The 15132-nt window shown below is 43.1% G+C and overlaps 2 protein-coding genes across 2 annotated transcripts; both read left to right on the top strand.

Moving 5' to 3' along the window:
- The first annotated feature begins 9248 nt into the window (after positions 1-9248).
- Positions 9249-11687, top strand: LOC110686529. Its single transcript, XM_021863149.1, has 3 exons — positions 9249-10121; positions 10221-10389; positions 11662-11687. The coding sequence occupies exons 1-3, from the start codon at positions 9249-9251 to the stop codon at positions 11685-11687; spliced, it is 1068 nt and encodes a 355-aa protein (XP_021718841.1).
- Positions 11688-12974: 1287 nt separating this feature from the next.
- Positions 12975-13364, top strand: LOC110686531. The gene has a single exon (XM_021863150.1). The coding sequence runs from the start codon at positions 12975-12977 to the stop codon at positions 13362-13364; it is 390 nt and encodes a 129-aa protein (XP_021718842.1).
- Positions 13365-15132: the final 1768 nt, after the last annotated feature.

A 15132-nucleotide genomic window follows, 5' to 3' on the forward strand; every position in this document is an offset into this window, starting at 1 on the left:
GAAATAATCCTAAATCCGTCTACAGTGGCCCAAATTTACAGACTACCCCTGATTTATGGACAGACTCTCATCCCCCTCGTCAGGAATGTGTTTTTAAGGCAAGAGAATAATATTTGCTTCCAGACCTTCCACAATCAAGGCAATTAACTCATTTCTCTCTAAAACTTGAACCAAAAATTATCTTTACATATCTTGTTCGATGCATTGTTCCCCGCACAACTTCCAGGGAACTCGTCACAGATCAAACCCTTGAAATAATATTCCTGCTTCTTAATGGTTACGCCCTCGATTTACCTAACATAATCTTGGACCACATGGTTCACTGCTATTCTTCGTCACGCCGCCATACTCCACTTCCTTACGCCAATCTGCTTCCCAAAATATTTGAGTTCTTTGATATCGATTTAGGGAATGAGGAAGCCAAAAGAAACCGAACCCCTAACATTGGTATGGATTCTTTTAACAAAATCGGGATTTTCTGTCTTCCTAATGGTACATGGAAGCTCTGATCTGAGCTATCCTCTGATGAAATGTCTGCCTTGCCACCATCTCTGTCCAAAGGGAAAGAGAAAGCCCTGTTAACCCTCCTTTGTCTTCCTCTCGTCTTGATGCCCTCGAATCTCGTCTTGATGGCCTCGACTCTCGTCTTCATGCCCTCGAATTCGGTCAAGACGAAAATCGTCGTGATATGATGCTTGAAATTCAAGACCACGGAAAAAAGATGGAACAGACTCATGAACGTTTGGCAATTGTTAATGCCAAGGTCAATCAAATGTTCTATCTCAATGCCCTAACCTACACAGCCACTAGTAGCATAATGCCCTTACATGAAGATGCTGCTCAGCAGGCGCGAGATAAGTCTGCCAATGTTCAATTGAATTATGTACGTAGTGTAAAGGACATGTAGGGTTTCATAGTGACCCACACTACGCGGAATGAAACCCACCAAGACCCGCCCCCATAATAAATGCAATTAACAAGAAAAACATAATTTAAAGCATAAGAAAGGATAAAAGATTATACCTTCGACGCGTGCTTCGCTAAACTATGAGCTCTTACTTGAACCCGGATAGTGCGAGGTCTCCGACGGGATTGTACCCTCGAACCCGAACCGATCGTCTTAAGCCTCGAAGGTTAGTCAAGGCCCGGACAAAATAAACTAGAGTTTTACGAATTTCAAGGTATGCTCAACAATGGAGTTTCCTTTACTTTTCAACTCGAGTGAGTTCTTTCCCAAATACCCATGCCTTGGTATTTATAAGGAAATGAACCCTTGATTTTCATTCCCCAACCAATGTGGGAGAATGAGTAATTTTGATAATTAATTTAATTCCAAATTAAATTAATAATCAAATCAATCACAATGTAACAATTGTCAAGGGGAGAAAGAGAGTTAAGTGAGGACCAAGAGAAGGTGGGGGGGCCATTGCCTTGCTCCCCAAGGCTTTGCCCAAGCCTTGGTCCCCACCCCTCACAAAACCGGCACAAGGGGCTGCTGGGCTGGCAGCCAGCTACCACGCCAGCTAGCAGTGCCAGCAAGCCCAACCAGCTAGCACCAGCCCAGCCAGCACAAGCATGATGCGTGTGGCTGTGCTGGGCAGTGCCTACGCTACTGCTAGCAACCTGCTGGCTCCTACCTCTCTCGCCATGGCACACGCACAGGCAAGGCCCTCGCACTCCCAGTACGCGTGCTACTAGCGAGCCGCGTATGCTGGGCATCGCCTCACCAGCCACACGCACAAGCATGCGATGCTTGGTGTTGTGCCAGTGATGCTGCAATGGCATGCATGCACACGCACTGAGTGAGGCTAGTGTTGTTGCTGCTATTATGCGAGACACACACGCACATGCACACACACGCAAGTGCCCAACACTGCGATGGATGTGCTTGTTGCGTGTGGCCTGCGATGGCGCCTAGGCACCCAAGCACACTCGTTGCGGTGCTGCTGTGCCATGCAAAGGCACGCACACACTCACATGGTGCTGCAATGGTGCGCCTAGCACGCATGCCTTGCCTAGCACACCATGGTGCGCGTAGCACACTCATGGTGCGCCTAGGCTTGTGATGAGTTAGCCTGGTCTAGCACTTCACATGACTAGGCCAATGTGATGCTACGGCTATGCTCGTACTTGTTGCTTGTGATTTTGCGATGCTCGGTCTCGACGCCCTAGGCTCGATATCCGACATCTGTGTCCGTAAAACTCCGACGACTCATTAAATCCTTTGCATTAATTCGTCGTCTCGGATCGGTTGTTTGACTGGGTTCGACCCGAAGGGCTCAGTTAAGATTAAGCTGTAATATTAATTATACCCTAATATTACTAATCGGAAGCGGCCTCCACCTAGGCATTTTGATCACTTGACCTTACTGAAGAATTAGCTCTATAATAATTCTGAACCCTCTATCAGAATAATACACTTGTTGGAAGGACACCATTCCTTCTAATCTCCCACTTGTCCTTCCGGACAAGTGTGCACACAGTGTAAAGCCCATTTTCTATGTCGCTTAATGTCTCTTCGTGAACTATAAGGTAAGATTCATCGTCATCCTTATTACGTTCAGAAGTGTTTCTCGATCTCCGAGTTCGACTGTCAATAAGTAGATGATTTCTAAAATCCATCTGAGCACGGCCATGCATTTTCACAGTCTTGCTCTTCGAGCGGCCTTGTAAACAACAAAGGCATGTTCCCTATTGTTAATAGAGGGACATTCCCAGTCTTGTATTGTAAGTTTCTCTTACTAAGAGGACCTAATCTCCTGAGTGTTCCCATTATGATCCCTAGTTAGGCAGACGTTAGGCAACATCATAGAGACTAGTACTCAAACAAGAAAAATTCACAATACTCATGATCGAGGAAACGAGTTCCGATAGCTATAATGAGAAATGTACTTATGACAATTTTGAATCTCTTAAAGTACTCTCATAGGTTGATCCAGTGCAGTTCCAAACTAGCATCTGTGCAAATGATTTATGACCATCATGTGCTTGCAACACAATAAACGGTGCTGTAAATCATACTACACACTAATCTCTGGTGGTCATCAATCGTCCATCATTTAGATGACCTCGATTAGGGATAATTTTCGATTTAAATATTCAATGTTCACTTAACAGGTGTTTCTTTATTCAAGACATGGTCTTGATACCCTGTTTTGAATATTTCCATAAATCGAATGGACTCATTATTTAATTCTAAACGACAATTAAATAGCAATGGAGAGAAAAATAATTTTGCATAAAATTAATTACTCCATAAATGAATGGTTTCAATATAGTGTCTTACATTAAAACTTCTAGTTTAATTAAAACACATGTACAGGGAATTTCAAAGCCAGTCTCCAACGTGCTTGATTCTCATTGCCTCAACGTGCTTGTTGTGTTTCACTTGAGGTAAAGGTTTAGTCAAAGGATCGACCACATTATCATCTGTGCCGATCTTGCAAATTCTGATTTCATCTTCGGATTTCCATTCCCTTATCATGTGAAATTGCCTTTGGACATGTTTGACCTTCTGCTGCTCTCTTGGCTCTTTAGCCTGAGCGATAGCTCCATTGTTGTCACAGTAGAGATCTATCGGACCCTTGATGGAGGGTACAACACCAAGCTCACTAATGAACTAGCGAATCCAAACAGCCTCCTTAGCGGCTTCTGAAGCTGCTAAGTACTCGGCTTCAGTTGTAGAATCTGCAGTGGTGCTCTGCTTGGCACTCTTCTAGCTAAACGCTCCTCCATTCAGACAGAATATGTATTTTGACTATGACTTGAAGTCGTCTATGTCAGTCTGGAAGCTAGCGTTGGTGTAACCTTCAACAACCAAGTCTTTATGGCCACCATAAACTAGGAATTTATCCTTTTTCCTTTTCAGGTACTTCAGGATATTCTTGGCCGCAGTCCAATGCGCCTCTCCTGGGTTTGATTGGTATCGGCTCGTACCACTCAAGGCATACGATACATCCGGCCTGGTACATATCATGGCATACATGATCGACCCAATTAGCGAAGCATATGGAATTTGATCCATTCTCTCTCGCTCAACAAGTGTCTGTGGACACTGTTTCTTGCTAAGAGATACGCCATGGGACATGGGTAGATGCCCTCTCTTGGCGTTCTCCTTGTGGAATCGTGCCAGTACCTTATCAATGTAAGTACTCTGGCTCAATCCAATCATTCTCTTAGATCTATCCCTATAGATCTTGATGCGCAATATCTACTGTTCCTCTCCTAAGTCCTTCATTGAAAAGAACTTTCCCAACCAGCCCTTCACGGACTCCAGTAATTTTGTGTTGTCTCCAATGAGTAGTATGTCATCGACATATAGGACGAGGAATGCGATGTCACTCCCCCTTACCTTCTTGTATACACAAGATTCATCTGGATTCTTGATGAAACCAAACTTGCTTATAGCTTCATCAAATCGCAGATTCCAACTCCTGCTGGCTTGCTTTAGTTCATAAATGGACTTCTTAAGCTTGCAAACCTTTCCAGCGTTGCTCGGATCAACAAAACCTTATGGTTGTGTCATGTACACAGTTTCTTCCAAAATCCCATTTAGGAAGGCGGTTTTGACATCCATTTGCCATATTTCATAATCGTAATATGCAGCAATCGCTAGGATAATCCGGACAGACTTTAGCATTGCAACCGGTGAAAAGGTTTCATCATAGTCAATCCCGTGGACTTATCTATAACCTTTTGCCACCAGTCTAGCCTTGTATATCGATACATTTCCATCCTTATCTGTCTTCAATTTGAAGATCCATTTGCAACCAATGGGTGTGTAACCCTTGGGAAAATTCACCAAGTCCCAGACTTGATTTTCAAACATGGAGCCCATCTCGGATTTCATGGCTTCTTGCCATTTAACAGAGTCGGGGCTTGTCATAGCTTGCTTGTATGTCACTGGCTCATCGCCATCCATTACTAGGATGTCTTGATCATCGGTTAAGACAATACTAAGGTATATGTCTGGTTGAGATCTTTGTCGTTACGACCTACAAAGGGTAATAGGTTGAGCATTTGCATTGTCTGTTTGATTCTGACCAATCTTCTCAACTGCTTCCAAAGCACTTAGATTGTCATTTTTATAAATTTGACAATGTTTCTCGTCCTCTCGAACTTCGTCGAGTTCGATTTTCCTCCCACTTGTCATTTGGAAAGGTGTTCCTTCTCCAAAAAGACACCATCACGAGCAACAAAAACTTTGTTCTCGGATTTATTGTGGAAGTAATACCCTTTGGTTTCTTTCGGATACCCCATAAAGAAACACTTGTTTGATTTGGGGTAAAGTTTGTCCGAAATTAATCGTTTGACATATGCTTCGCATCCCTAAATCTTAAGAAAAGACAACCTAGGAGGTTTCTTAGTCCATAATTCATATGGAGTCTTTTCAACAGCTTTTGACGGAGCTCGGTTCAGTGTTAGTGTCGCGGTTTGTAGCGCATGTCCCCAGAAAGAGATAGGAAGTTCACTAAGACCCATCATTGATAGAACCATGTCTAACAAGGTTCGATTCCTCCGTTCGGATACTCCGTTCCATTTAGGAGTTCCAGGAGGTCTCAACTCTGAAAGAATACCATTTTCTTTCAAGTGATTGTCGAATTCATGGCTAAAATATTCGCCACCTCGATCCGATCGAAGTGCTTTAATTTTCTTGCCAAATTGATTTTCAACTTCTTTCTGAAATTATTTGAATTTCTCAAAAGATTCAGATTTATTCAACATTAAGTAGATATAGCCATATCTACTAAAATCGTCGGTGAAGGTGATGAAATATCGGTAACCTTGTCTTGCGGGTGTACTCATTGGTCAACATACATCCGTGTGTATTAGACCTAATAAGTCACTTGCCCTTTCTCCCTACTTGTTGAATGGTTGTTTTATCATCTTGCCTAATAGACATCCTTCGCAATTTTCAAACGACTCCAAGTTATATGAGTCAAGAACATCTTCTTGTAGAAGTTTCTTGATGCGTTTGACGTTAATATGGCCAAGACAACAATGCCACAAGTAAGTTTGATTCGAATCGAAGGTCTTAACCTTTTTGGCGGTATCATCAATGTTATAGACTTGTTTGTCAAGAGAAAGCACATAAAGACCATTTTCTGAATATGCTTTATCATATAAAACATTATCGAAATATAATGAACAACTGATGTGTGGCATTTATGCCATTATTTTAACCCTTTTTTACTACCGATTTCCCCCGGATTTGTCACTTTCTTATGCCTATTTTAACCCCTTTTATCTTGATTTTAGTCACTTTAGCCCCCTCTCGTATTTTTCCTCCCCTTTTTTGTCTTTTCTTCTAGTTTTTACCTCCTTTTTATGTGTTTTGACAGCTCCCAGCGCTTATGTGCGATTCACGAATCAATAGCTCGAGTGGAGATGCCAAAGGAGCTTGGCAAAGGAGTGGAGATGCCAGGATGGAGAGGGCGCGCTGTTCTGATGGGCCGCGGGCGCGGGCTTGTAAGCCGCGGGCGCGGACAGGAAAAGTCTGAAGCCAGCAGAAGAAAGTGGAGATGGCGAGCCGCGGGCGCGGAGCATATATGCCGCGGGCGCGGCAGAGAAGCCCTGCGGGCGCGGCACTTAGGCCTGCGGGCGCGGCTTTCTGGGTTTTACGAGGCTATTTACCCAGCTTGGAGAGGGCGCGACTGCCTGTTCGGAGAGCCCTCTCCCTTGCCCTTTTTCTTCCTTTTGGTAGAAGACTATAAATAGTCCCTTGCTTGATTTTCTTAGCATCCACTATTCCATTGGCCCCAAAAATCATTGGTAGAGAGAGAAGTTCATGGTTTCTAGAGAGAGAAAACACTAGTGTTCAAGATTCAATCTTTGTAACCAAATATTCAAGCTTTCTTCTAGATTGTTGCTACTACTTTGATGATTTGGTAATCTTTAATCTTTATAATATCAATCTTTACTTTTGTTTCTCTAGTTTTTGATCTTCTTTGTTTTATTGCTCTTACTTGAGTTTATTCCATAAATATTCAAGCTTTATTAGTTTCTTTGATTTTCCTTTCAAGTTAGAATCATGTTAGGTTGTGTTGGTATTGAATACATGCTTATGTTAGTTGTTATGGCCATTCCCTTCCTTCTAGCTTAGGTTTTTAGCTAGGGAAGGGGGTGAAAATCATGTGTATTTGAATATCTATTGATTATTGATTGGGACTTATTCTTGAGTTGATGATTTGAGCTATAATATGCTTGGAGTTAGTGTGTGCACCTCTAATCCCAAGAATCTAGCCCTTGATTGAATGCATGAGAATGATTTAATCTAGGTGTGAATGATTTCGTCGACTTGCTTAAGTAGTTGCATGAGAATGAACTATTTTAGGTAGAGTTTATACTCCTAGAATCGGTTTCCTTTCGGTTTTCACTAGTACTCTTTGTTCATGATTGAATCCCCCTTTCCCTAGTGCTTTTGTCATTGTTATCTCTATAATCTTGTCCATTTATTTGCTTTTAAAAGTGTTTAATCTATTTCCCTTATTTCTAGTTTATACTAGGCTCAATAGTAGTTAGTTTGTCCATAGAATTCTTCAACACAAATTCAAATACCACCTTTTGTTATTAGCAATTTCTCCTCGATTTCGTATTAATTGTGTTAAACCCCCGTTTCCTTAGGAATCGACCCTACCTTACCGCTATCTAAAGCAAAATTTGATAGAGCTAGGATAGGAGTTATAAATTGTAATTTTGATCTTGGATAATAAACTAACGACCTATTGTCCACCGACCAAAATTTTGGCGCCGTTGCCGGGGAAACGGCTAGTTTTGCACACTTATTTGCGTAATTTGTGGATTTTGTTGCTTTTTGTTTAGTTCCTTTTCCACTTGCTAGTCATTGCTAATTGTTTGTTTAGCTTTGGTGAATGCAAAGAAGATCTCAAGGACCACCTACTAACAACCTTGATCACGAAATCGACCGAACCTTGAGACAAGTCCGTAGACTCTATCAAGAAGAGGGAAGAGGTTTTGGTGCAATTTTTGATAGTGAAAGTGATTCTTGCTCCTCACATTCCCAAGGTGACGAAATGGAGGGACAACAAGTGGATGTATTATTCCGTGAGTTTGGTAATCCGGAGAATTATGAGCTCACCGGTGGGATATTGTTACCCGTCACTGAGACTAACTTCACCATCCATCCTCAATACACACGAATGGTTCAAGCGGAGCAATTCTCGGGTTCGCCAAGTGAAGACCCCATTGAGCACCTTGATAGGTTCCTCGAACTCTGTACCATGATACAAACCAACCAAGTTTCTCAAGAATACATCCGGATGCAGCTATTTCGGCAATCTCTTGCGGGGAGAGCAAAGAAGTGGCTCAAGCAAGTCAAGCCTAATTCTCTCACGACATGGAGGGAAATTGTGCAAGCATTCTTGAAGAGATTCATCTCCGAGGAGAAAACCGCCGAGATGAGGAGGAAGATAGCATCTTTTGAACAAGAGGCGGAGGAGAGTCTTTGTGAAGCTTGGGAGAGGTTTAAGGAGTTGGTGCAAGCATGTCCTCACCATGAGTACAATCAAAGCTTACTCATGAGGTTCTTCTATGATGGTTTGGAACCGATGTCCCGAGCTAATTTGGATGCGGGAGCGGGTGGACAATTGATCAAAGTCCCTCAAAATCAAGTTGAAGCAACGATCGAAGAGGTAGTTAAAAATTACTCTTGGGGAGGAAGAAGGAAGAATGCACCAAAGAAAGGTGGGAAGTATGAGTTGGAGAAGGTCGATCAATTGCAACATCAAATTGAGATGTTGACAAAAGGGCTTGCCAAGTTGAATACAAGTGTTGCTAGTGGTTCAAGCTCCTCCCAAGTCAAATCTTTCTCTTGTCAAAATTGTGGTGGCACCAACCATGATACATCCTATTGTGGCGGGTTGAGCCCGGAGCATGTAGCGGCATACAACACAAGGCAAGAAGGGTATAGGGGAAATGGTGGAGGAGTAGCTTGGAGACAACCACCACCCAGATTTGCAAACCAACCTCAACAATGGAATCAATAGGCTCAATAACCATACAATTCCAACACCCAATATCAAAACCCTCCTCCATTCCAAACCCAAAATCAAAGAGGAAACTACCCAAGAAACAACCAACACAATAATCAACACCAATACCAAAATCAAACCCAAGCAACTCAAAGAAGTCAAGAGCAAGCATCTCAACCCGATTCTACTCAAACTCAAATTCTTCAACAACTTCAAGCCATGAATCAACAAATGCAAGAAGTCAAGGCTCATAACAAGATGGTTGATTCACAACTAGCACAATTGGCCGAGAGAGTTCCTTTTAACTCATCTTCCACTTTGCCCGGACAATCACAAACAAACCCTTCCAATATTGTAAAACCCGACTCTTGCAAGGCAATCACATTGAGATCGGGTACATCTTATGAGAGTCCCAAGGAAGAGGATGGTAAGGAAAAGGAGGGAGAAGAAGAGATGAGTGATGATAAGAAAGTTGAAGAAGAGAAGGTTGATGAGAAAGAGAAGAGTATGGAGAAAAAGAAGACTAAGGATGTGGTGACATCCTCAACTTCTAGTGAGGCTAGAAACCTTGATGGACCGGTTCCTTTTCCCGATCGGCTTGCGGAGAGAAAATTGAACGATAAATTTGCAAGGTTTCTAAGTGAGATGAAAAACTTACACATTAACCTCCCTTTCATTGAAGTTGTCACACAAATGCCTTCATACTCAAAGTTCTTGAAAGACATTCTCACCAACAAAAGGAAGCTCAATGATGAGCTTATCACTCTTCCCCATCAAGTGAGTGCACTTGTTCAACACAAAATTCCCAAGAAGCAAAAGGACCCGGGAAGCTTTACCTTGCCGGTCAAAATTGGGAACATGGAAGCTAGGGGTGCCCTAGACGACCTCGGAGCAAGTGTTAGTTTAATCCCTCTAACCATTGCTCAAAAGATTAACATTGAGATGATCCCCACTAAGAAAACCATTCAATTGGTCGATCGATCGGTGAAGCTACCTTGTGGCGAGCTTGAAGATGTCCCTATTCAAGTTGGGCATATCTATGTGCCATGTGACTTTGTGGTGATGGATATGGAAGAAGATATGGATACACCTTTGATCTTGGGCCGTGAAGCTCTTAAAACTTTAGGGGCGGTAATCAATTTCAAGAATAATACCATTACATGTGAAGTGGCCGATGAAAAAATTGTCTTTGAATTCTCTAAGCTACTCAAAACCCCCATGGTTGAGAAGTGTTATAGGGTCGATGTTGTCAATGAAGAGCTAGATCGTTTGGGAAGGGTTGTCATGAGTCCTAAAGATCCTATGGCCGAAGCTCTCACATGTGAGGAAGATTACTTCTCCCAAGAAGCAAAGGAATTTGCTATGGCCATTGAAGAAGCCAAAAAGGAAGAAGAGAACGGTACTAAGCATGATGAGCTTGAGCATAAGGAGGAAAAATTGGAGGAGAGTTCTAAGCCTCCTCCCAAGGTAGAACTCAAACCCCTTCCCCCTTCTTTGAAATATGCTTATCTTGGAAATGAAGGAGAATACCCCATTATTGTCAATGCTTCCCTTAATGGTCTTGATTTGGAAAAATTGATTGTTGTTTTGAGAAAATATAGAAATGTGATAGGGTATAGCATTGACGATATTAAGGGTATTAGCCCTTCTCTATGCATGCATCGTATTCACCTTGAGGATGATCAATCCACCTACATTGAACCTCAAAGGAGATTAAACCCCAACCTCCAAGAGGTAGTCAAGAAGGAAATTTTGAAATTGCGTGAGGCGGGTATAATCTATGCTATCTCTGATAGCAAGTGGGTTAGCCCGGTTCACGTGGTCCCAAAAAAGGGTGGAATGACCATTTTCAAGGGAGAAGGAGGAGAGGAAATCTCCACCCGGACGGTCACCAGGTGGAGGATGTGCATTGATTATAGGAAGCTGAACAAGAACACTAAGAAAGATCATTTTCCTCTCCCCTTCATGGATCAAATGTTGGAAAGACTCTCCCATCATGCTTTCTTTTGCTTTTTGGATGGATACTCCGGCTTTTTCCAAATCCCTATACATCCAAATGATCAAGAGAAAACTACTTTTACGTGTCCATATGGGACATTTGCGTACCGAAGAATGCCATTCGGGTTATGCAATGCTCCCTCAACTTTCCAACGATGCATGACTTCCATTTTTTCTGAAATGCTTGAGAATGAAATTGAAGTTTTTATGGATGATTTTAGTGTTGGTGGATCGTCTTTTGACACATGCCTTATTAACCTTGAAAAAGTTTTGAAAAGGTATCAAGAGACGAGTTTAGTGTTGAATTGGGAAAAATGTCATTTTATGGTCGAGGAAGGTATTGTCCTAGGCCATAAAGTATCAAAAAAGGGCATTGAAGTTGACTCGGCTAAGGTTTCGTTGATTGCTAAGTTGCCCCCTCCTACCTCCGTCACGGGAGTGAGAGCGCTTCTTGGGCATGCCGGTTTTTACCGGAGGTTTATCAAAAAAATTTCATCTATCGTCAAACCCTTAACCGAGTTACTCAAAAAGGATGTTGTGTTCAATTTTGATGAGGGTTGCCTTGAGGCATTTCAAAAGCTCAAGGAAGCCCTCATCTCTTCTCCTGTGGTGCAAGCTCCGGATTGGAGCTTGCCTTTTGAGCTAATGTGCGATGCAAGTGATTTTGCTGTAGGTGCCGTGCTTGGGCAAAAGAAATAAGGAAGATCTTGTGTCATCTACTACGCAAGTAGAACCCTCAACGAAGCTCAAAAGAATTATACCACAACGGAGAAGGAAATGCTAGCGGTTGTCTTTGCCATGGATAAGTTCCGGTCTTACCTCATTTGCTCAAAGGTGATAGTCTACACGGATCACATCGCGGTCCGCTACCTTATGACCAAAAAGGAAGCAAAACCGCGTCTCATTCGTTGGGTTCTTTCTCTCCAAGACTTTGACATGGAGATGAGGGACAAAAAGGGGGCGGAAAATTATGTAGCGGACCATCTATCGAGACTTCCTTTTGAGACTAAAGAAGACGTTCTTATCAATGAAGAATTGGGTTTTGAGGCCCTTATGGCCATTGCATCAACACCAAGCCCTTGGTATGCGGACATTGCCAATTACTTAGCATGTGGTGTCGTTCCCCCGGTGTTATCCTCTCAACAAAAGAAAAGGTTTTTCAAAGAAGTGAGGAGGTATTTTTGGAACGATCCTTATCTATTCAAGCAATGTGGAGATGGGCTTTTTAGAAAATGTGTTCCGGATCATGAGATCGAAGGGGTGCTTGAGCATTGTCATTCATTGCCATGTGGTGGGAATGGAGGAGTAGAAAAGACCGTGGCTAAAATTTCTCAATCTCTTCTATGGTGGCCAACAATGCACAAGGATGCCCACAAATTCATATCTAGATGTGATAAGTGCCAAAGAAGTGGGGGCATAACCAAGCGTGATGAAATGCCTCAAAAAAATATTTTGGAGGTTGAACCCTTTGATGTATGGGGGGTCGACTTTATGGGGCCTTTCGTTTCTTCTTGTGGCAATCTCTATATATTGGTGGCGGTGGACTACGTGACCAAGTGGATCGAAGCTATACCCTCGCCCACCAATGACCACAAGGTTGTGCTCAAGCTTCTAAAAAAGATCATCTTCCCAAGATTCGGGGTCCCAAGAGTTCTTATTAGCGATGGTGGTTCTCACTTCGCCAAGAAACAACTTGAAGCTCTCCTCAAACGCTATGGGGTTCATCATAAAATCGGCCTACCATACCAACCCCAAACTCAAGGACAAGTGGAAGTATCAAATAGGGAGATCAAGAACCTTCTTGAGAGGATGGTGAACAAGTCTAGAAAAGATTAGTCTCTCAAACTTGATGATACGCTTTGGACTCTAAGGACGGCTTACAAGACCCCAATTGGTACTACTCCTTACCGATTAGTCTATGGAAAGGCTTGTCATTTGCCGGTCGAGTTAGAGTACAAAGCTTGGTGGGCGATCAAAGGGCTCAATATGGATATGACCTTGGCGGGCGAAAAGAGGCTACTTAAGCTCAATGAACTTGAGGAGCTCCGCTATGATGCCTATGAGAACTCGAAACTCTACAAGGAGAGAACCAAGAGGTGGCACGACCAACATATAAGGAACAAGAGCTTTAAGGTTGGGGACAAGGTTTTGTTATTCAATTCTAGGCTCCGTTTGTTCCCCGGAAAACTTAAGTCTAAATGGTCGGGGCCTTTCACAATTTCAAAAACAACTCCTTATGGGTCCTTTGAGTTAGAAGCGAATGGGAACAAGTTCATGGTCAACGACCACCGTTTGAAGCTCTACCATTGCAATGATCAAATTGGCATGATTGAGTGCATGAGGCTCGATCCGCCGGATCCTAAGTCACTTTCTTGATGATAATATGAAATGGTCAAGCTAATGACCTTATAAAGAAGCGCTTTTCGGGAGGCAACCCGAATTCTCAACCCTTTTTGATTTTGTGTTTTTTGTCTTTGACTATTTTTGGATGATTTTTCCATTAATCTCTTATCGAGTGCGTTAGTCATTCTTTAGGTACCTTGATCTTTGGGTGCATGATCTATTAAGTTGGGTTTGGAGAAGAGAAGGAGTTTGGAGAAAGAGGAAGTGGAGATGCCCAGAGAGGACCCTGGAGAGGGCGCGCACAGGCCACCCGTGGGCGCGGCCCATAGGCCCGCGGGCGCGGCAAGCCCCTCCCCTGTTTTCAAGATAAAGCGGAGATGCCTGGGTCATAACTGGAGAGGGCGCGCACAGAAGGCCCCGCGGGCGCGGCCCGTAGGCCCGCGGGCGCGGCAGGGGTTTTCATTTTTTTCCACATAAAATGGAGATGGCTCAGGGATACAGAGAGCGGGCGCAGGCAGAGTTAGCCGCGGGCGCGGCGTGCTCCACCGCGGGCGCGGACAGGCACCGCCGCGGGCGCGCAGTTCCACCCCGCGGGCGCGGCATCCTGCAGTCCAGAAAAACAGAAACCTGAAACCCTGAAGCCGCGAGCGCGGCATACGATTTTGCGGGCGCGGTCTGAGCATGCTGCGGGCGCGGCCCTTCAGGGCTGCGACTTCTCCTTTAATTTTCAGCCATATGCCCCAAAACACAATTAGTTTTTTTCCCTTTTTCTCTCTCTACTCCTTACTCCATTCCAAACCCTAACCCATTCCTCTTAAATTTCTCTTCCTAATTCATCAAATTCCATCAAATTTCAACAATTCCCTCACTCTTCTACAATTTTTCTCACCAAAAATCTGAAATTTCATCCTTTAAAACCCCCAATTTCGGTATTCCTCTTTGTGTGGCAATTTCTTTCACCATTGGAGGGTTCTTGGAGGAAGTCTTGATTTCTTCTTCAAGGGGATAGTAGGAGCAATTATTGGTATCCATTTTGGTATACATTTCTTCCTTACTCTCATTTACCTTTGAATTTGAAACATGCTTTTGGTTGAGAAATTGTATGTTTATGAATTTTCATGTTGAAATTTTTGATTGGTGCATGCCTATATTGTATTCATTCATCATCTTAAGCATTATTAATTGTTGAGTTGTTGTTTGTGTTAGTTTGTTCCTTGTCATAGATTGCTTGCTTGTTGTTTGAACTTGGTGATTCTTAGTTTTGGAGATTGTTGTAGTGTGATTATTGTGAGTGATTGTTTTGGAATTGGACTGCAATTTGATATTGGTGACAATGGTTTTCGGTTCTAAGAAGAGAAAAAGTGGGAAGGAACTCCAAGGTTCATCCTCTTCCAACCCCCAACAAAATGAACCTACACCCCAAACCGCTCCACCACCTCTACCACCCCTCAAATTCCACAACAAAAACCACAAACCCATCTATGACAACCTCCTAAATAGAAAATTGAGACCAACCAAGCATTACCATCACTCCACCACAACCAAGCTTGGTATCGATGAGGATTGTTGGTTCTTGTTCAACAACCTCGGACTCGGTTCCTTTGTGTCAAGTGCCTATCGAACCTACAAAGAGCCTACCCTAGAGTTTCTTGCTTCCTTCGAAACTCATGCCGCAGGAGATAATGATCTCTCCATCTCCTTCCAACTCTTTAACAAAAAAGAAACCTTCACCCTCCGCCAGTTTAACCAACTGCTGGATTTCAACCCCGATGCCGATATGTTCTTCCCCGAACATGCAGGC

The sequence above is a fragment of the Chenopodium quinoa genome, unplaced genomic scaffold (genome assembly GCF_001683475.1).
Source record: "Chenopodium quinoa cultivar QQ74 unplaced genomic scaffold, ASM168347v1, whole genome shotgun sequence".
Lineage (NCBI taxonomy): Eukaryota > Viridiplantae > Streptophyta > Magnoliopsida > Caryophyllales > Amaranthaceae > Chenopodium > Chenopodium quinoa.

Excerpts from the sequence above, each read along its gene's own strand:
- LOC110686529 (XM_021863149.1), top strand. The coding sequence starts at position 9,249 with ATGGTTGATTCACAACTAGCACAATTGGCCGAGAGAGTTCCTTTTAAC. Across the intron at positions 10,122-10,220 it reads CTCTTAAAACTTTAGGGGCG|TGTTATAGGGTCGATGTTGT; the intron begins GTAATCAATTTC and ends ATGGTTGAGAAG. Across the intron at positions 10,390-11,661 it reads CAAAAAGGAAGAAGAGAACG|GTGCCGTGCTTGGGCAAAAG; the intron begins GTACTAAGCATG and ends ATTTTGCTGTAG.
- LOC110686531 (XM_021863150.1), top strand. The coding sequence starts at position 12,975 with ATGGATATGACCTTGGCGGGCGAAAAGAGGCTACTTAAGCTCAATGAA.